This window comes from Rhinolophus sinicus, chromosome 16 (genome assembly GCF_057876585.1).
Source record: "Rhinolophus sinicus isolate RSI-liver-muscle chromosome 16, RSI-T2T, whole genome shotgun sequence".
In the NCBI taxonomy this organism is placed as follows: domain Eukaryota; kingdom Metazoa; phylum Chordata; class Mammalia; order Chiroptera; family Rhinolophidae; genus Rhinolophus; species Rhinolophus sinicus.
The window spans coordinates 28,846,857-28,868,673 of NC_142516.1; the positions used below are offsets into that span (position 1 = coordinate 28,846,857).

Consider the following 21,817-nt stretch of genomic DNA (forward strand, 5'->3'; position numbering starts at 1 on the left):
ATTTCCTCGGTTAATGGGCTCATTTGGTCCTTTGGCTGAGGAGGTACAGGACCCTTCTTCCTCCTACCCTCCAGAGGCCTGAAGTGTGAGCCAAGAAGAGGATGGAGGTGGGGAAGCCGTGCTTATACAGGAAAGGTTCTGGATGTAGAGCCAGTGAGGACCGTGGAAGCATGAGAGGGTAGAGGAGCTGGGTGTCCCTAGAGCCTGGCCCCAGCTTGGTAGACGGTAACTACTAATGCTTCCAGAACCCTCCCTCTGCCCCCGGTGGCCATGGCCTCCTTGGGCCAGGATCTCTAAAGGAAGACAGGCCGGGCTGGTTTGAAAATCTTAGGAAAATTAACTGGAATCATCAGAGTGGACGATGTGGCATCTCGAGAAGCTGGGATCCAAAGGAGAGCATTTTTCTTAACGCTTGTATAGACCGGAACAATTTTTTATTTTCTCTGAAATTCATCACCCCCCTACTCTACGTATTTCTGTAACATCCTATGCTAAACAGGGCCCCATGTAGAGACGTAGAAGTGACAGCTATCCATGGTTGTCTTAGTCAGCTTGGGCTGCATAACAAAGTGCCATAGACTGGGTGGCTTGTAAACAACAGAAATCCACTTCTTGCAGTATGGAGGCTGGCAGTCCAAGATCAGGATGCCAGCACGGTGAGTTCCCGTTTGGGTCCTCTTCTAAGCTGCACACTGCTGACTTGTCTTGTCTCCTCACATGCTAGAGAACAGAGAGAAGCAAGCTCTCTCCTGTCTCTTCTTATAGGGGCACTAATCCCTGCCCTCATACGTCATGTAAGCATAGTCACCCCCCAAACACCATCACATTGGGGGTAGGGTTTCAGCATATGAATCTGGAGGTGGGGGACATAAACATTCAGTCCATAGCAGGGGTCTTCCTTGTGGAGGCCCCAGCTGACCAGCTCCCATCCAAGAAACCCAGGTGCTTCTGACATGCCAGGCCGTGGGAACTGGTTAATTTCATGCATGTCCTTCCCACAGGCATGTACCCTGCAAAGTCGGGCGATGCCACTGGGGATAGGTCCAAGGGGAAGGAGCGGGTCTGAACTAATCACCGGAGAAAGAAAGGCCATGGTATTCGAGGGCAAACAGTCCCAGACAAAGTCCTGTGGAAGTGAGGACCATGTCCCATCGTGTGTCGTAGAGCCAAGGCATGACTGGAAGAAGTTTAATATTACAAAACCAAGTTCATCTGCTGCTGCACCACCCAGGTTCCAACGAGCGAGGAGGTCCTCAGGCGGAGGGTGGCTTCCAGGAGCCCTTTGGATGCCCTGGGCCTCGGCTGCTCTGGGCCGGACCTGCCGAACCCCAGCTGCAGGGGCTCCTGCCTCTTTCTTGACTGCTACAGGGCATGTGCTTTCCCTTCGAACATTCATCCTTTTTCTTCTGCAACCCAGCCTTGGCCAAGAGAGTACCCATTGTGGCTCAAATGCTCTGGGCACATTTGAGAACCCAGGCGGACCTGTGAGAGAAGGGATGCCCAGCTTTCCTCGCTCACTGTCTTTTTGGCTCTGGTCCGCACCATGCCGGAGGGTTGTGGAATCGCTTTAGTGTCTCCCAAGCACCATTTTAAAACAGAACAGAGTAGAAAATATCAACATTCTTTGCCAATAGGAAGGGTCAAATTTGTTTCATATATTTATGTGTAACAGGGTTGTGATATAAAGCATGTTTCTTACACAGTCAGAAAAAGTTTGAACATTTTAGCCTAAATTAAAAAAACAACAAAACACAATAATTGAAAACCTGGCTTAACCATAAAAAAAAAAAATTAGTGAAGCACTGTGGACCCTCAGCTTGCAAGGCATGTAACTTTTGCATAAACCACTCTAGTATTCAAGTTGTGATATGTATGCAAGTCTGCTTATTACTTTGTTAGTTTCACACAGTTTTATATATGTTGGAGAAGGTTCCCAGAAATGATGACCTGAGTTTCACCTTTAGTTGGTCCTAAGCCACTGATCCTTTCTGTTCCCAATTATTTTTATCATAGCAGTGCATATTCATTTTACTAAATTTACACAATGCCACCAAGGTCAACTTTTAAAGAAACCTCGATCTAACCACCCAGAGGCCAATGCTTTTCACATTTGGGAGGATCACTCTGCAGTATTTTGTGCCAAATGTTTTTCTTTATGTGGCTGAGGTATATTTGGATCTGTAAGTTCACATTCTACTTTCTTCGTTTAACATTAAATATATGTAGTTACCCATGTCATTAAGAACTCTTTATAATATAATAAATTTGCATGGATGTACTAAATTATTTTTTTAAATTCCTACTTATTGGATATGTAGATACCCGAAGTTTCTATGCTAGTGTTGCAATGGGCAGCTTTGTGTCTAAGGCCTTTTGGTTATCTGCTCAGAATAGATGTCTAAAAGTGGAATTACAGAGTCAAAGAGTCTGATTCCAGGTATTTGTTATCGCTTCCTGAATTACTTTCCAGAGAGAGCCAGTGAACATCCCCAGCAGCTGTAGGTGTGAGAGTTTGGTTTGTTTTTTAAATTTTTATTAATTAGATAAGCGAAGAAAAAAAATATGTCTATTTTCATTTGCATTTCTTTAACTACTAGATAGACCAAACACTTTTTTCTACTTTTAATGGCCATTTGCCTTTTCCCTTTTGAGAATTATGAGGCAGGTCCTTTGAAACTCAGGGGTTTTTAAAGGGCAGTTATCATTATCATCTTCAATTGGTTGTGGATGCGGGACCGGTCATGGTTTTCATCATCCATGGCTTCCTCCTAAGGTTAGGAGATGGAGAGTGCTGGAACCCTGGCTGGCCCTGACCTCATCTCTCAGGCAATTAAGGCTAAGGTGGTGGTGTCACCCCTCCTCTTTATGTTTTCAGCCTCTGTAGTTTGCACAATGTCACCTCATTCATTATCTCAGGTTGAGCCTCATCAGAGCCCCAGCATGTGGCATTATCCGCATTTTACAGGCATGGGCACTCAGGAGCAGGGAGTCATGCCTGAGACGCCCCACTAGTGAGAGGTGGAGTGGGGACGCCACACCCACTGTTCTGTCCTCTGCCCCACAGCCTTCAGGTTTGTGCAGATGGAATCCTGACAGCATTTGTCCAGCTTATTGAAAATGTCCTGGGAGGACTGGCCTGAAGGGAGACTCTCACTGCCTGCTCAGGTGTCGGGGAGGGCACGTGAGGGCCCGTGGTCTCTGCCTGGGAGTCTGGAGAGGGACTCCTCAGGGTTTGGGTAGTTCATGAGATGAAAGAGAGAGTTTGAAGTCTGGGCTCATTCAATGGACTTTTTCTTTTTCTTTTCACTCCTGGCAAAGAACAATCTGCCAGGGATTATTCATTTTTAATTTGCTTTACATTTTGACCACACTTATTTGTTGTTTTTAAAAATACATGTTTAAAATGTATATATGTGTGTGTGTGTGTGTATATATATATATGTTTAATCCACACTGCTGCCTTTTGAGGGCAGGACCTGTAGGCCTCCTGCTGCCCACACAGGGTCCAATGTCAGCAGCAACCATTTGAAGTGCTATTATCCCCATTTTATAGATGAGGAAATCAAGGCCCAAAGAGATGAAGTATCTTGCTCAAGGTCACCCAGCTAGTAAAAGGGGTTTGAACCGGGCTGTTTTAGTCTAGTCTCTGTTCTTAAGCTCTGCGTATCACTGCTAAGGTATTCAGTGAAGATGTTCTCGGGGCTTAAGGAAACATCCACATCCCCGCTCTTTCTCTCTTTTCCTGTCTCAGAATGTGTGTGCAAGGGGCAAGGATGGGGAGATCTTGCGGGGCTGGGGTGAGAAGTGAATCATGGTGAGGAGGAATCTGACTTCTTTTGGGCAAGGGGGCGTAAGGCTGTTCAAATTCTCCTTCGTAGCAGAAAGAAGTTTGGCTCCCACTGAATTCTGTGGAAATGCGAGGGCTGGAAAGACTCACAGAGTGAGGCAGGGGAGGAGACCCCCCCGCCCCCCGTTCTAGGCTGCGTGACCCGGGGCAAGTCAGTCCTGCTTCCTGGGCCCTACCGTCCAGCCTCGCCCAGGGGACCGGCTCCTGGTATCTCGGGGGCCTCTGCAGCCCTTGGCACGCTGTGGTTGTGGGTGCTGGGGGAGAGCCTGACTCAGAGTGTTTTTATTAAACTTGGTACTCTCTCAATTAGGTAATTTATTTTCCCCAAGACGCCCATGGGTTTTTCAAGTATGAGTTGAGCGTTAACAACACTGTGTCAATTGAATTAATGGTTAAGAAATTTAACAAGACTTTCTGTGTCTGTTTTCAATTTCCTCCACAGGGACGTGAGAGACAAATTTTACAGGAAACCATTCACAACTTCCATTCTTCCTTTGAGAGCAGCGCCAGCAACACCAGGGCCCCTGGAAATAATCCCTGTACATGACCCTCCCTCCTGGGATCACCAGTGTGAGCTTTTTGAATCTCAGTACTGCCTTCACACAGCCACCTTCAGCTCTTCCGGGTTCCCTGACACACACCATGCTTTGTCTCACCGCTGTGCCTTGGTTACGTTGTTCCCTCTGCCTGGAACCCCCGTCTTCCCTACCCTGCTGTAGTAGTTGGTGGAGTTCGTTGCTGTAACAAACTCCAACCCAGTAGAGACTTACTCTCGTAAAGTCCAGTATGGCTGCTTCTGCTTGGCAGGTGGTTTCACACAGTGATTTGGGGACCCAGCTCCTTTCACCTGTGGCTTTGCCATTCCCAGGGCCTCAGAGTCCTTGCTTCTGGGTGGCAGAAGGGGAAAGGGATGGTGAAGAAGACACAGCCATTTCTTAACTGCCTTGCTCTTAACTGCTCATATTCCATTGGTCACCGGTAGTCACATGGCCGCACCGGATACAGAGGGCCCTGGGAAAGGTAGTCTTTGTTCAAGGAGGAGCTCACAGCAACAACTCTATCCTTAGTTGGGGAGTGCATGTTGGCAGACGATTAGCCTCCTCTGCCACATCTTCCCTTAAAACTTCTGACTTGCCCTTCGCCATGCCAGTCACCTATCAAATGAAGCCTCTTGATGCCCTTACGCAGAACCAACCCGTCTAGCCACTGGGCTGCCTTACTGATTTATATATACCTCTGCTCTAGCACTTCACTGCACCTACTGCATACACCATACAACAGGTGTGCAGGGTGTCGTATGTCGAATGCATTTTTCTTCATTGCAAAGACAGCCTTTTCTGTAGGAAAAAAGAGGAGGCTCCTTGTGTGACCTTGCAGGATCGCTTCTCTTTTCTGGCCGTCAGTGTCCTTATCTGTGGTTGGGCAGGATGATGCTGTGATGCTCCACACCGCTCACCCCATATCACTGCAGGGCTTTCCGCACTTCAGTGGGAGCAGAAGACCCTAGTATAGTACATGGTGGAAGGACTTCAGTGCCCACATTTTCTAGGCAAAGAATTTGGAATTTCTTCTAGACCCCGTTAATGCTACGTTCCTCAGAAGCGCATTGGCCCATGTAGTTTTCCACCATGTTATATTAGAAGGGCTCTGACTTTTAAATGTAGCTCTCTGAGGTGTTTCCAAGCAAGTCATTAATTCGTCCAACCCTTGCTGCAGTTGTGTCATTTGCTGGGTGCCGGGGATCACAGAGATGAGCCAGAGCCAGTCTCCACCCTTGAGGACCTCAACAGGCAAGAGGAGACATGGATGGATGATCCGATCCCAGACTCAAGGGGCAGGATGGTGGTGTGGAAAGAGCTTGCACTCTAGACCAAGCCTCAGAGTTCAGATCCAGCCCCGTGCTGCCAGCTGTGTAGCCAGGGGTGGGTTACTTAGTTGGAGCTTAGAGCCAGTGTGCATGAAGTGCTCGGTCTGCGGGATGGACCCAATAGATGGCAGCCTTCGCAGAATTCTCTTCTTTACCATGAACTCTGCCAGCCACGTGCTGGTTTCTTAAGAGGTGCGACCTCTCATCTCTTCCTCCTACAGCCATGGACACCCATTCCTGCTCCACTGGCTTTCAGCGGTGGTCATTCCCACATTGCCCAGATCCTGATCGTGTTCTCCCTCTGCCTGTCAGTCCAGTGGGTGCTGTTCCTTCTTCATCCTCCCATTCTCTCTCCCACCTGCTGAAGCCAACTTTCCTCCTGAGTTAGCCATCACTGACAGAAGCCTTTATACTTGTTCTTGTGTCCCAGCCTTCTTTACGGAGACACGGTCATTGGGCACCAACTGTGGGCGGCAGCTTAACCTCAGTCATCCGTCCTCGCTGTCCCCCTGGAGGCCGGCCTCTGCACATCGGGAAACACAGGGAGGAGTGAAGCTGCATGCCTATTACACACCCAGGAGCAGAGCTGACTTAGAACAGATCTGGTGGGCTTCCCCACAGACTCCTAGAGGCCCCTGGTACCCTTTCTGGGCCATGATCCTTTTTCTGGTGACCCTTTGCACCCCCCATGTGTCCCTTTGTCCAGGAGGCTGTTCCCCTCCATGGTGTTTCCCTTGCCTGAAGACCTTCGTCAGCATTTCCCCAACTGTGTTCCTTGGAAGACTAGTTCCACTGAATGTTAATACGTTTTTAATAAAGAAAAAGAGGGGTGTATGTGTGAAATTGGGATAAAGCTCTGATCAAATAGGATTGGCAGACACTGGTTTATAACCCAGTTACATGATCGTCTTTGCTGCAGGACATCCGACAACCTTCAGCAGTGAGTGTCAGGCCTCTTGAAGGGGCCGTGTGGCTTGTAGCATTTCCCATACATTTGATCACAGAATGCTTCTTCATGATGCGCTTGGAAGGTGAGTTCCTTGGATACTAGCAGGGAAACCCTGCTTTGACTGGGACAGTGGCAGCCATGAGGCCTCACTGCCCCTGGGCATGGGCCAAGGGGGTGCTCAAGGCCTTCCGTTGGGTCAGGGGTCTTTGGTAATGGCTTCTCTCCCCAACAGCTCTCTGCAGAGGTGGCCTACTTGGCAGTGAGACACTGAGGTGAGAGGATCCTGGCCAGGACCCTGCTCAGAGGACTCACCGTCCTGCAAGGGAAAGGGCACTGTTTCCCCGCGTTAATGGAGTCCTGCCTAGCACTGGTCGCTAAGGCCTGCCCACAATGGCCAGGGGAAGGCTCCTGCTGCCTTGCTTCAGTGCCAGACGGTTGAATGGAGACTGCTGAGTTGTACTAGGAAAATGTTTAGTTTTTCATTCATCAAATGTTTACTGAGCATCTACCTGTGCCTGCCCCAGGCTGATGCTTTAGATATGAAAACACTTGCCTCTGCCCTTGGGACCTACAAGCACGTAAATATAATGTTGTAGTGCCATGTGAGGAGTCTTCCAATAAAGGGGTGTGCTACGTCCAGGGCTGGGAGGATGTCGTCAGTGACGCCTCAGGCTCGTCCAGAGCTCGAGCTGGTCTGAAGGGTGGCAGGGAAAAGAAAGGGCACCCCAGGTTGGGGGCTGTGTGTTCAAAGGCAGGCAGCATATTTGTGGATTAAGTATTGTCAAGGGTAAGTGAGATGCCTGTTTTTCTGATTCTTTTTGTGTAGCAGCAATTTGTTACCCTGGGAAGAGCACTGATGGTAGAGTCAGAGCCAAAACCTTACCCATGGGTTTGGCTCAGCCACTGCTTACTGGATAGCATCAGGCATATTTCTTTTGCTCCTGGAGCTTCTGTTTCCCTTTTGGTTACAAGGGACCAGCATTTCCCAAGGTGCTGCGTATCAGAGGAAGGTGAGGAAGCCCTTTTCACACCTGTGGAGTTCTGCAAATGAGAAATCTCCAGGATGATTGCCTGTTTGAAATCCCCTCTCCCCTCCCACCTGCCCGGATAGACTACTCATGCCTGGGTGGCTGAGGCCGGAAGCAGAGGTGGCAGCAGCTTAGACAGCTCTGCTGGCATCGGAGCCCTAAGGATGTGAGGGTTGGTGCTGAATCCCCACCCTCCAGCTGTGTCTGACTCTGGGACTCCCAGCAAGGTGGACAGAAAGGAGCAGAAAGGCCTTCCAGCCAGTCATGGAAGCTTGTCCCGCAGGCAGAGGGGAAGCAGGAAAGGCCTCCAGTTTGCTCTTGCCTTAGAGCTGCTCAAAGACTCTGCCGTGCAAGCCAGGCCCAGGCTGCGCAGCTGTGACATCCACACTGGCCTGTGTTTCCAAGAAAGTGCCTCTTGCAGGCCTGGGACCCATCATGGAGAGATTTTGCAGCTCAGACTGGAGGTACTGTGTAGCACCATCCATGCCCATCTGTCCTTGTCCATTTCACACAAGATAATCACTTCTTATTAACTAGTAGAACCTGTTTAACATGTAAGGTGAATGTTGATGCTTTCCCTGAAAAGTCGATACCAAATTCTGCAGGATTGGCCAGAGATGGTGAATCTGCTCCCTGGGGAGGTGGGTGGTGAGTCATCTCCCCTGGGGTAGGTCTTACCAGGCTCCCCACTGGCCTAGGGGAGCTTTGCTCCTCTGTAACATGCAGCCTAAGAGGGGATTAGACCCTGCCTTAAATCTCAGCCCCTCGCCTGAGAAGCCAATCTCTGTAGGCAATAATTCACCAAAGCTCGGGCATGACAGAAGGGAAATAAACAGAGTCACCAGTGATGGAAGAGAACAAAAGCCCAGTTCACTTGTCTTCAGTTTCCTTCCAAAGCAGAGACCACCTCTTCCTGCCACTCAGGGCTTTCTTCTCAGGGCCTCTGCCCTGTGGGGTGAACCAACTCCCACCAGTGTAAGGTCCTTCCCAGGTTTCCCAGTTCCTGTTAGAGCCCCCTCCCTAGGGCCCACAGACACAGGGCATGGCTGTCCTCTTTAGGGAGACCATGTCCCCACCTTCCAGATGGCTGGGGTATGGTTTGGCCTTAACCCTACGGCCTCAGCAGGGGCACTATCTTTTGGTAAGAGACCAGGATGACATTTTGTTTCAGCCCTGCAGAGTGGGTTCCATGGTCATCACCCCCACACATTTTTTTATAATTATTTCCATACAGGGACTTGATTCTTTGAAGGATTTTTCTTTGCCAAATGTATATTAAATAATGGTGAATTTGTCTTCTCACTTCGATTTTGCTCATTGAAGGTATAAAACGCTGCTCAGATTTCTTCCACTGATAACTTATATGGAGCCCGCTCTTGTGGTGTGCCAGGCGCTTCTGTAAGTGGCCTTGCTTTCTTCATAATAACCCTGTGAGGCAGCCTTAAAATTCCCTGTGTACCAGTTCGGTGGCTGTGGCACACAGATCTTAATGAGCCTCACCAAGGTCACCCAGTTAACAGTTGGAATGCAGGTCTCCTCTCCTCATGAAGAGTCCACGTCTTCTTCATGCTGTCTTCACGCTCAGCAGAGAGAGAAATGTTCAATTGGTATAAGTTCAGCCAACTAGAAAGCAAACAAATCTTGATAGCCTGTACGGCTTGTTCACAATTTTTTGGGGGGTGAGGATGGGGGAAGAGGCATTTATACTACAAATAGCTTGGAGATTCTCTTTGTTTCTTCTAAGAATTCTTGAAAGTCAGGGGAATGTCTCATCTCCACATTTCCTGGTATTAGAATCTCACATCGGTGTCCTCAGTCCTTTAGAGCATTTGGGGAGAAGAAGGTGGCGTGGGTCCCAGTCCTGAAGCAGGTAGAATGAAGCCAGTGAGGTTGGTGGGGCCCCAGAAGGTGGAGCAAATATACTGGGGAGACGGTGGGTGTAGGGCCAGCTGTCCACGAGAAAGAATATTCCAGGGACCAGGGCTACCTGGAAGGAAGACCATCACTCCAGATGGGCCTCCAGAGGCTGGTCCAGCCCAGGCAGCTGGAGAGGGGGATTCAGAGTTCAGATGAGGACTGGATCAGGTAAGTGGTTCCCAAATGGCCCAAAGGTGGATGTCAGGTGAGAAAAACAAGTACAAGGCTACGAGTGTACCTGATACTAAATATATTCATTTTACAGGGTTGGCCTTGGGCCTAATGAAAATCCCTACTGCTTTTGGGAGAGGGGGTGGTGGTGATGGCAGTTTTAGTTTTACTAATATGTGAAATCCAAAAGTCTGAGAGACACTGTTATAAGTCACTTTTCAGGTCCCTTCCAGCCCCATGAGTCTATGAAAATCTACAAAAAAGAGGGGGCGTAGTTCCTCAATAAGTTAAACAGAGAATTATCGTATAACCCAGCAATTCTCCTACATATGTGTATATACAAAAAAGAATTAAAAATAGGTATTCAAACAAAAACTTGCAGGAAATATTCATAGCAACACTATTCACAATAGCCAGAGTGGAAACAATTCAGATGGCCATCAGGGGATGACTAGATAAACAAGATGTGGTACATCCACACAATGGAACGTTATTTAGCCACAAAAATAATGAAGTACTGATCTGTGCTACAACATGGGTGGTTTTGAAAACATTATGCTAAGTGAAAGAGGCCAGGCACAGAAGACCCCATATTATATGATTCTCCTTTTCTGAAATGTACAGAATAAGAAAATACATAGGTACAGAAAGCCAGGGATTGGGGAAATGGGGAGTCACTGCTTAATGGGGAGGGGATTTAGAGGATTTCATTTTGGGGTGATGAAAATGGTCTAGAGTTAGATAAGGTGATGGTTGTACAACACTGTGGAAGTACTTACTATCACTGAATTGTACACTTCAAAATGGTTAAAATGGCAAGTTTCATGTTATATGTATCTTACCATAAAGAAGAAGGAAAAGGGGAGCCCATGACCTAGCCTTCAGTGTGAAAGGTATGTAACCACCCCTGGGTCTTCCTCTTCCTCTGCTTTCCCTCCCCCCCCCACACAAACGCACACTTTTTTGTCCCCTTCATCAGAGGGGTCTAGATGGATCGAGCGTCTGGAGCCAGAGCCCCACTCAGAAAACGCTTCACGAATGAAGTGGGGCCACCTCATTCTGGGGGGAGGGCGTGCCCCTGTGGAAGGTGGGCACCATCTATGAGGCACCAGGAAGCTTCGTGGGCTCCGCCATCTTGCTGCTTCTCTGGCTCTCATTTCCTGTCTCCACAGGCTGTGAAGCTTCTGCACTTCACTTGCGTGCAGCTCTTTTAGCAAAATAATTGTCCCCACTTCATCACAATCAAAAGCACTCCCTTTGAGTTGGCAGGTGAGTTTTCAGAAGAGCTGCTGTGTTGGCATGTACACCTGCTGCCCGGACTTCAGCTGTTGCTGCCTCCGCGGGTCCCCAGCCCTGTGGACTCTCGCTTACCTGCCTCTGCTACGAGCCTCCCTCTGCCCAGTCCCATTTGTCCCCTTCTCTGCCGCGGGTCCACCTGGAAGCCGGTGCCTGAACCTCATGCTGCAGCTAGTCTCCACTCAGCCTGCTCCCGGGAACCCAGCCTGTGAGCAGGGGCTCTGTAAGTGGTGAGGTTGTGCATGTGGGGAGGAGAACTTCAGCCATAAAGAAGGTTCTGGAACTGGAGGCTGTGCACCAATGCCGTTGCAGCTTCTGTCAGTTGGCTTCATCGGTGAGGCAGCGTCAGGGCAAACTGATTTTACAAACTGCTCACGAGGGCTAGTGGTCAAGAGCCTGAGTCAGATGGAATCCTCTGAGGGAACGTCCGTCAGGCCACCTAGGGCTGCAGGCTCTCAGGAGGCCATGTGGTGGTGACAGCTTCCCCAGGTAAGCGGACCTGTTTCCCCCTTGTTGGAACAAGCATTGACACACTGTGGGGACAGAACCCCAGAAAGTAGTTTACAGGCTCTCGGCCTCATGTGGAGGGGTGCTGGCTCGGGTAGTGGATGGCCATCAGCTGTGGCTGATTGGCCGTGGGCTGTGGCCGGTTAGCTGATTGGCCGCTGGTATAACTGCTGCGGCTACGGAGGAGAGCCGAGGAGCCGAGGAACAGAGTCGAGGAGAGTGGAGGAGAGTCGGTCGGTTGGCGGAAAGGCGGACGGCAGGTTGCGCGTCCGGTGGGCCCAGCCTCCAGTGAGACCATAGTGGTATGACTCCCCTACCTATGGCTCTGTGGGTGTTCCTTTTTGGCCTCACCATATCCTGCGTTCGTGTGTGGGGAGCGGGAGCAGAGACCCCGCAGGCCACCCCGCCTGAAAAATGGCGCAGCGAGCAGGGTCTCCCGCACGGCACACACTCATTCAGTAGATGCTGATGGAGCACCATCATAGGTGCTGGGGATGCACCCGGGAGCCACGCGAAGTCCCTGCCTTTGCGGAGCTATGACCCAGTGGGAAATGACAACAGAAGAGCTCACAGGGCAGTGTGAGCATTGGCTGAGATAATGCAGGGCAAGAGCTCAACACAATGCCTGGCATAGCGTAGGTGCTCATGGGGCATAGCCGCTTTTTTCTTTCTTTTTTCCCCCCAATTACTGTTAACGTTCAATATCATATTAGTTTCAGGTGTACAGCCTGCTGGGTAGACATTTTAATAGCTCATTTTCTCTCCCCACTCCTTGGGGGTGAGGACCACATGAGTTCTTTGTCACCAGTTATAGTGCAGGGAACACTGTGCTCTGCCGGGGTGCAACTCCCTGCAGCTGCAATAATGACCCTAAGCTGGTAGCAGTCAGAGGAGCTGGGTAATGGACGTGAGCACGGGGCAGGCAGGAATGCACCCAACCAAATGAATTGCAAGAATGAACAGGAAATACTTGTTTATTGAATAGCAGTGAACTTAACACACACATAATTCAGTTTATGACCCACAATTGTATAAGGAAGAATACAGAGCAAAGAGAGAATTGGACAAAAAAGCACAACGTGCAGACTGTATTCTTTAGACCTGTGTAATAGCTCTGTTTTGATCTACTTTCTGGCACGTGCTTGACCAGAGATCGCTTAGCATTCCTGGGTCGTATTGACTATTTTAATTTGAAAAGTTTATTTTTAAAGAATTGCAGAAGTCATTATCAATGCATATATTTTGATGTAACAGGATGATAGTTTCACGTCCTCTCTTGAGAGACCCAGGATCAGGCATAGCTTTCACTAGAGCCCTGTGGGGGTTCCAGGATGCACAGACTGGGGCTGGAGGCCCAAGGAACCCTCCTGACAGAAACTTCCCACCTGGAAAATCTCTCCAATTGGGCTCCTGCTGACATTTCCAGCGGGCTCTCCAAGCTTCTTGAGCTTTGGACAGCTTGTAAGTGGAGGCCTGGGGGCATGGCACTCTGCATGATTGATGGTCATTAACACTTGAATGGTGCTTTCCTGGCTACAGCCTTGGTACTCAAAGTGTAGTCTTCACCAGCAGCTTTGGCACCCCTGGACACTTGTAACACATGCAGGCATGCCTATGTTACTGAGCCCGAATCCGCATCTCCCCAACGTCCCCAAGGTATGCGTGTGCATGCTGCATTGTGAGCAAAGGTGCTGTCCAGGCTCCTGCCGTGCCTTCATCTCGTCAGTCACAACATCCTATGAGTACCATGATCCTGTCACCTCTTACACGGAGGGGGAAACAGGCTGCAACCAACAAAATGGCCTGCCCAAGGTCACAGGATTGTTAAAGTGACCCAGGCTTCTCATCCTTCCTTCAGACCCAGTGAGCACTTACTGTGGTTTTACGTATATACTAATTTAATTCTCTCATGCATCTGGAAGTGCCATTATCACCACCCATTTTACAGATGAGGAAAGTGAGGCAAAGAAGTTAAGTAACCTGCCTAAAGATGTCACAGCTTGATCTTTAGACTCAAAGCATGTATGGAATTGACCACATAGGAATCATAAGCAAGTAGATGGTCTGCAGAGCAGGGCGTTCATAATCATCCTGGCATAGTGGACCCCACACGAGGCCCAACATCATAAAACCTGGGTTGGGTCCTGTTGACGTCACTGAAGGGTAAGAGGGCAGATCACCTCACCTCTGAAGCTTTGGTTTTTCCATTTGAAAAATGGAGGGTGTAGCAAATGCTATCTGGCAAGGCTGTGGTGATAGAGTGAATGAGGGAATAAATGCTGCAGTGTGTTGTAAACTGTAAAGTGCTGTGCACATGCTAGTTAGTGGGTTTATTCTCCAGGGACCTTGGCACATTGGTGGAAGAGGAAGAAGCTCAGAGAACAGGGAAGTTGCAGTAGGTGGAACTTCGGGGTTGTCATGGGAACCAAAGCTCTGAGGCTGATCAAGGCAGGAAATACCATCTGGTTTTAAACATCAAAAAGCCTCGACTCACACTGGACTTATTTCTGTAAACAGCAGAATTCACATCATCCTGTAGCAGCAATGTCAGCCAGAGCAATCTGGAGATTGTCTTTCCCTTGATTTCGCTGGTCAGATCTGGACAAAGCACCTCAGGTATTCCTTATTCACCAGCTGTCACTTCCAGAGAAACGTGGACAAGTCACTTAGTAAATCTGAGTTTAAATGGAAAGAAAACATGGCTAGGAGACACCCTCACATCCCCTCCCTGACTTTGCGAGCACGAAGGGAAGGCTGGAAAAGGTGTCCGGGGATGGCAAGGGGAAGGCCTGGGACCCCAGTCAGAGCTGACACTGGCAGGGCATTTGGAGAACATCTTCACGTCTTTCCTCCAAATTCTGGGTGATAAAACAGCCGAGAATGGGATGGCGCCTGCCCAAGGTCACACAGCAAAGCAGTGACAACACTGAAACTTGCACCTGAAGTCCCCCAACTCTGAAGTCGCTGTTTCTCCACTTCACCAATCACACCTTCCTTTGATATTCGTCCCATCATCATAGTGTTGCTCCCTGGGAAACATAAGGCTTGGGATTTCTCTGGTTCCCCCTGGGCTCTGTGAGATGAGAAGCAGAACATTTCTCGAGTCCTACACCTCCTAGGGATTCATCACAGGAAGCCATCATTTCTTTGTTGTTTCTGTGGGAGAAACAGGATTTCTGTAAATCACATGAGCCCAAATGAATCAAGGTGAAATGGTAAAAACAAGAGGGCTATGCCTTTGAGTTTTCAAAGGCTAGAGGAATATCCCAGTTTCATTGCAGCCCCCAAATCCAGCAGAGGTCTCCTGGTGATGAGAACGGCCACCACGGGGGCTGCTGGGAATCATTTGAGTAGAGAGCACCCCTGGGAATCTAGGCCTAGGGTGGCCGCTACCTTGCTGTGCAACCTGGCTTGCCCTCTCTGTGCCCATTTTCGTACACCATCAGGCAGGTTTGACGTGGCCTTCCAGCTCTGACATTCTGTGACTTGATGACCATCTTCTAAGAAAGGAAAGGAGCGCCATTCTTACTAGGGACACCCTGATGCCTTGTTCATCAGCTGACATATACCTGAGCTGAGAGACACCAGCACCGGCCTTTCAGCTCCTTGCTGGCTGGGTCCTGGGAGTTTCCTGTGAGACAGGGCTTAGAGGGAAACAGTCTCTGTCAAGTGTCATGGGCAGGGGCATGTGAGACCACTGACTCCAGTCACAGCTTCAGCACCCTTAGCTTAAGCTGACAGGTAGCGACCAAGTGTAGCAATGACAAAGACATATCCAGTTCACCCCACCATGCCCTCGGACACCCAGCCTCTGTCCTGAAGTTCCTTGATCCTGTGTCCACTGACTGGTTCGGAGATGGCTTCATCTCCTGGGAATGGAGAAGGCAGCTGAGGAGCTGGAAAATCTCCTGGCCCTACAGAGCCCCACTTCTGGGGCACGGCTCTGGCTGTTTCTGGGTCCCCTTGTTTGATGGGATGCTGCACCTCCTGGGACTCTCACTCACCCTCGGAGTAGGTGACGTCCTCCCATCCCTTTTCCACTTGCTCAGAGCCATAAGAACTACGTCATAGCTATCTCAAGGAGCCCCTAAATCTCAGCAGCCAGGTCTGGGGATCCCAGGGGCTGTCAGGACGGCACAGTGCCTGAGCTGTGGGGAGGGAAGTTCTGGACAGCACCCTCTGCAGTTTGTTTCCAACCCGGTTCCCAGGGCAGGGAAATGGGGACTGTGGCTCTTCACATTTCCCAGGAGTTAGTGTTTCAGTCTGAAAGAACTTGAGAAAAACCCAATAGAAGCCCTAAAGTTCCCACACCAGATAGCTCCATGTTTCCAGTCCAGCTGAGGACAGAGGCATAGCAATTGTAGCTATTTGAGCCTGGGAACTGACTTAATCTCTCTGAAGTTCTGAATCTCTCAGTCTTCCCATCTGTAAATTGGGGATAATAAATTTATCTTCCTATGGTGGTTGTAAGAATTAAATTAAAAATAAATAACCCGGTACCTAGCACAAAGTAGGTACTTTAAAACATCTAGAACATTTGAAAAGCACTTCCATTTCCACTCTGATTGAAGCTTCTTAGGAAAGGTGTACATGATAAATCTCATTTTCCAGGACAGGGTGAAACTGTAGCTCTAAGAAACTTGGTGACGTATGAAAAATGACAACTCAGCTGCATGTTAGACAAGGGTCTGTCTAACATCTGAGTCCAGAGCTCTTTCTGTCTCTCCACAACCGTGAAATGTATCACTTTGTGAACTCTTTAAAGAAATTATGGGAATGAAAATGAACTTGACACATGCATGTTTCTTTGAGACGTGTCACCTGAGGAAAGTGAGAACTGAGAAATGCCAACTTTCAACTTTTTATTTACTTCCTCTTCTTGCCATTGCCTGAAAGGACCTGGTTTGGGAACCAATTTTGTTACGTGCATCTTTCCTTCATATTCGGCCTTATTATTCCCAACTGTGCTGGTGTTTGCGAAGACAGTGTCTAGCGTGTTCTCTGGGAAGTTAACACCCCGAAAACAAAGGCTTCTTTGGTGGTGAACACTCAGTCGACGGAACAGAGCAGAGAACATCTCCCTGAGACAAAAGCTGAAAATTGGGCCACATAGGAAATCTGGAGAAAAGACCAAGTTTCTTCCTGTCTCTCTACAGTTATAGGCTAATAGAACTGAAATACAGGAAACCAAGAGCTAGTAAGTGGGGACATACTTCTTAGTAAGATGCAAAAAGCCCTAGGGCTAATACTAATAGTAATGGATTTGCCTACAGGTAAGTTGAAGGTCATCTTTTTACTGAAGGTCACAAATTTAACGAGAGGAAGAAGATGTTTGAAATATCTAAATCTGACAATGAATTTATATGGGATTAATAGCTAGATTCTATAAGAAATAATCTGCAAATCAAGAAGAAGCAGTTTCAGAAAAGCAAAGACTTGAATGGTTGACAAGTATATGAAGCGATGCTCAGCCTCACCAGTAATTGAGAGAAATGCAAATTACAACAGCCAGATTCATTTTTATACCCATCAATCACAACAATTAGAAAGTTTGATAATGCTAAGTATTGGCAACATGTGCACCGGGTTACACAGGCACAGCCAGCTGGAGAGCAGTCTGGCAGGTGTTCGGGACGGGTATGTGCCTGCTGAGGTGCCAGCCTGAGGCTTGTGTGCTCTGAGGTCCATTTCTTGCCCTTCACCTGCTCTGCTCTGCATCATGGGGTTCTTATCAGATGACTTCCCCTGGAAGGAACCGACAGGAAGTTGGAGGAAGGGGAAGTCAGGGTATTTCTTTTCCTCCCTCTCAGCCTCAGGTGGCACCTCCTCCGGGAGCTCAGCTTTTGCTGGACAGGTCAGTTATGATTCCAGCTTTATTCAGTGACCTCTCCTCGCGCTGGCCCTTCCACTGGAGAAGGTAGCCGTTTATTGCTGTTGCTCGCCATCCCCATGGAGCTCCTCGGCCTTTCATTCCCCGAGTAACCAGTTCCCTGCATTCAAAGCAGCTCTTTAAAATACTTCCATAGTTCCAGTTTCCTGGTCAGGCTGATTCTCATCCCTGGGATCCAGCAGTCCTAGGTACCTACCTTAGAGCGACTCGCCTACAGGTGCCTCAGGAGGGCTGTGCATGGCTAGCTACAGAGCGGTGTTGGTGAAAATGCAGCGGTGGAGCAGGCATGGGCACCCATCGCCAGGAACGGCTATTTTACAGGGATAGACAGGATATGACATGACCAGGCACACTGCGGGAGTGACCATGTCGGAGGCTGAGGAAGGAAGGGGGATTCGGGATGAAGGAAAAACAAAAACGAGAAGGGTGCTAATTGGAATGAATGGATGATAAATGTGTCTTGAACTGAGGATGTGGTTAACTCAACCTCTGCAAATGAGGTTTAAAAGATGTATAGTATGTCCTAAAAGGATGAGTGGGAAAAGAATGTGACAGGCCAGGCAGAGGGGATAACCTATGAAAAGGAGCAGAGGCCTGGAAATGGCTCATCCAGGGAGGAGGCAGGAGTGCTGTGTGGTGGGGGCCTGGGTCTGTGGTCAGTGCCGTGCCTGGTGGCATCACAGGGTGTCAGCTGCAGCTGAGAGATAGTCAAGGTTTGTCCAGGCTCTCATAGTATAGATGGGGAAGCAGGTCCAGAGGGTCAGAGTCCGGTCCAAGGTCACGGCATGGTAATACTGGTGCAGAGCCAAGGTTTCCAAGCCCCTATTTGCGGAATTTCCTCTTCTTTTCTCTCCACTGTGTCCTTCACTCCGTGTGGGACAACGTACTGGCTCTGAGGACACAGCCCCTGCCCTCAAGGGTCTCCATACATGGGAGGGGAAGGGACACAGGGTCAAATAGCCCTGTTGTGTGGCATGGTGGTCTGTATCACTGGTTGTCCCAATGAACTGTGTCTCCCAGTATCCGTGATGTTTTGATGTCCTCTCCCCTTGAATCTGGGCTGGGTCTGTGACTTGCTTTTCAACAGAACATGATGAAGGTGACACTGTGCCAGTTCTGGGCCTAAATCTTAAGGCGTGGGTTTTGCTTTTGCTTCTCAGAGCCCTGAGCTGCCCTATAAAAACTATGGCTACCCTGCTGGAGAGACCACATGGAGAGCCCAGGTGCAGAGGCCACATGGAAAGGGAGCAGTTCCAAGCCTGACTGGAGACATAGAGAATTCCAAATATCCCAGCCTCCTCAGCTGAAGCCCAAGCTCTGGCCAACTGGATGCAGTCATGTGAGTGACCACCAGCAAGACCAGCAGAAGAACTGCCCACCTGAGCCCAGCCCAGATAACAGTCATAAGCAAACAAAGGGGCTGCTACTTTGAGCCCCAGAATCTATGCCAGCAACAGATTCAAAACGTGGTATCGAGTGCAGAGTGAAATAAAATGGAAAAGGACAGAGAACATGGAGGGCCTGAGGAGTGAGAATGAATCTGACCCCAAGGATCTGAGAGCTGAGCAGAGACTAGGAGAAATGATAGAAGGTGAAGAAGATGAGTCTTGGGCATCAGCAGATCCCTTTCTGAGGACCTACTACGTGCCAGGCCCTGGGCGGGGGCTGAGAAGGAGACAAAGGACAGACACAGCCTGGTGGAGAGGCAGCCCTGAGCATCACAATGATGGTGTGAGGTTGGATGTGCTCCGTGGTCAGAGCGTTCAGAAGACAGAGGGGTCATCTCCTCGGAGGGAAGCCTTCACGGAGAAGATGGAATTTAATTTGGGCCCTGAAAACAGGGGAAAACTTTCCAAGTGGAGGGTTTCACGTGCACAAAGGCACAGAGTCGGGGTGTTTGCTGTTAGGGAGCCTAAAGTGGCCAGTACGAAAGCAGATCAGATCACCTCAATGAGAGATGGCAGTCCTGCTCTGTCTTGGTAAATCCCCCAAACACATGTATGCAAAGATATGTTAAAATCAAAGCGAGCCCTAGTAACACTCTGGTTAAGTGAGTTAGGGAGAAAATGAACTCAAAGTGAGTGAGATTTCGCCCAAAGTGTTTCACGTTATCATCATGGATTGGGAAACAAATGCCTAAGAATAGACACACCGTTAAATTTTCACTGATCATAATGTCATTTTCATGAACATTAAAAATGTAGACTTCTGGCTAGAAACAATTTTTTAAAAAAGTTATTTGGAAGGGTGTGGCATCTCTTTTCACAGCCCTTTGATATTCTGCCAATCATTTAGGGCAGGTGGATTGGTTAGGGTACCATAGTAGGAAGTAGGGTATCAGGTAATAGGGTAGAAGGCCCTGGGGGTTTTCAGACCCAGGTTAGAATCCCAGCTTTGCCCCTTTTCTAGTTATAAAGTGCAAAGCACAGGATCGGGCACATGGTAAATGCTCGGTACTTTTTAAATTAAAATTGCTCACGATCAACAATCATCCCCTTTTAAAAAGAGGAAACTGAAGCCAAGGGGCTTCCCAAGTGCCAGCCTGTTGGGAACAGTATGCAGTTCTCGTCTCTCCTTCTCTCCTTTTGCACCCCACCTCCCTTCCCTGTCCCGAGAGATTGTGCTATCATGTGCCAGGGATGCTGAAATGAAGAAGATTGGATTCCAGGGCCTAGGACTCCCTTCCGGGTTGTTTCTGGAGGACTTGCAGGGTGACAATAACTCCAATGACCCCCTTGCAGACTCATACCAGCATAAGATGATGTCCAGAGAAGAACATGGAAGCCACAGGGGACCTTGCCAAAAGATATGGCAAAGAAACAACATGAAGCATCTGGTACCCACTTTTAACAAAGAGAACAAAAACAATATGAGAAGCTAGGAAATCAGTAATTCGCTTAACCTTGAAGTTGTGGTGTGGTGGGAAAGACCAGTTGGCCCTGAAGTCCACATGTATAGCCCAAAGTTTGTCACTTTTCCTGTGCTGTCTTGGTCAAATCACTCAATCTTGTTAAGACCCAATTTTCTCTTCTATAAAATGAGCATAAGAATGCATCACAGAATAATTGGTGAGATAATATATGCAAATGGCATTACACACTAGATTATATTGAATAGATAGTCAGGGGGTACAATCCCTGAAGCTGTGCGTCTGTGTCTTCCTCTGCAGAGAGATCTGTAGCTCCCTCAGATTCTCTAAAGGGTCCCTAACTCCCTCCACATACGTTTATTTTTTAGACATAAGGGTTTTATTTGGTTTCTATTATAAGATTAAATCTAATATTGGAAAAAAATCAGAGCACAGATAAAAAGAAAATTGAAAAGGAAAAGCAATAGTAAACAATAGAAACCAAAATGTAGTAGTTGTTTTTTTTTTTTTTTAAATCATTTTGTTGTTTTGTTGTTGTTGGACTTTTTTTAATGAACTGAGTCATCCTCTGGCTAAACTTCTCAAAATGAAAATATAGGAGGGAGAATAATAAAAGCAAAGGCAATAAGAAAACAGCAAAGTGATAAAAGAAACATTCTTTTCTTTAATAAAAGGAATACATGTTCATGGAAGAAAATTCAAACAGTACAGAAGGAGATAAAATAAAAAATAGATCTGTTTTTCCCCCTCTATTACCTTTCACCCCTGGTCCTATTAGCCAGAGGTCACTGCTCTTGTCAGCAAGAAACTTTTTATTTGTTGTTTTCCCATTGTGAGTGATTGTATCTGTCTTTTAAAGGAGAAGATGGAATTTAGAGAATTCCCAGAGGCATCTAATTTGCTAAAAGATAATGAACATTGTATAAAAGAATTAAGTGCTTTCCTGGATCCTGACAAAATAAAGATATCAATCAAAGAAACTCCCCAAAGGAAGTCCAGATGGCCATGCAGTTGAACTTTATCATGCTCACCGGCCGGCAGTCTCCATGCCCTTGAAATACCCAGGAAAACCATCCAGTGGAAAGCAACACCTGATACCTATCGTGAATTCTTTATCTAACGGACCGAAAACTGGAGAAAATCCTGTAAAATCGTTACCTTGTTCAGGTTCCCTTTTGAACACAGGAGCAAACCTCCATCGAAACCAATCCTTTAAACATAGATACAGATTCATCCAACGTCGGAGGGTCTCCCGCCCACTTGTGCAGGTGGCTGTAATATCAGGACAAGTCAGTATCACTGATCACAGAAAGTGGATCATCCTATAGCATTTGACAACGTATGTTATATTTCCCAACTTTAGAAGTGGGTGAAAAACAATAGAAGGTGCTGGGTTTTACTAAAATCACCTATGAAATTTGAATGGCTGGACTATTACGACATTGGCAGAGTAATTAAAATATCACCAAAGTCAGA

At 48.1% G+C, this 21,817-nt stretch overlaps 1 protein-coding gene across 6 annotated transcripts in view; it reads left to right on the top strand.

The window, feature by feature from the left end:
• Positions 1-21,817, top strand: part of ANKS6 (ankyrin repeat and sterile alpha motif domain containing 6) — a 62,001-nt gene extending 40,184 nt beyond the window's left edge. For 2 of the 6 annotated variants that reach the window (XM_088793510.1, XM_074330759.2), the window contains 2 exons: positions 4,290-11,884; positions 18,633-21,817. Coding sequence is in view for 4 of the 6 variants with exons in the window: in XM_074330759.2 (XP_074186860.1) it covers positions 4,290-4,394 (105 nt within the window). In the remaining 2 variants the exon portion in view is untranslated. The other 4 variants (XM_088793512.1, XM_074330761.2, XM_074330760.2 and 1 more) reach the window with 3 other exon arrangements.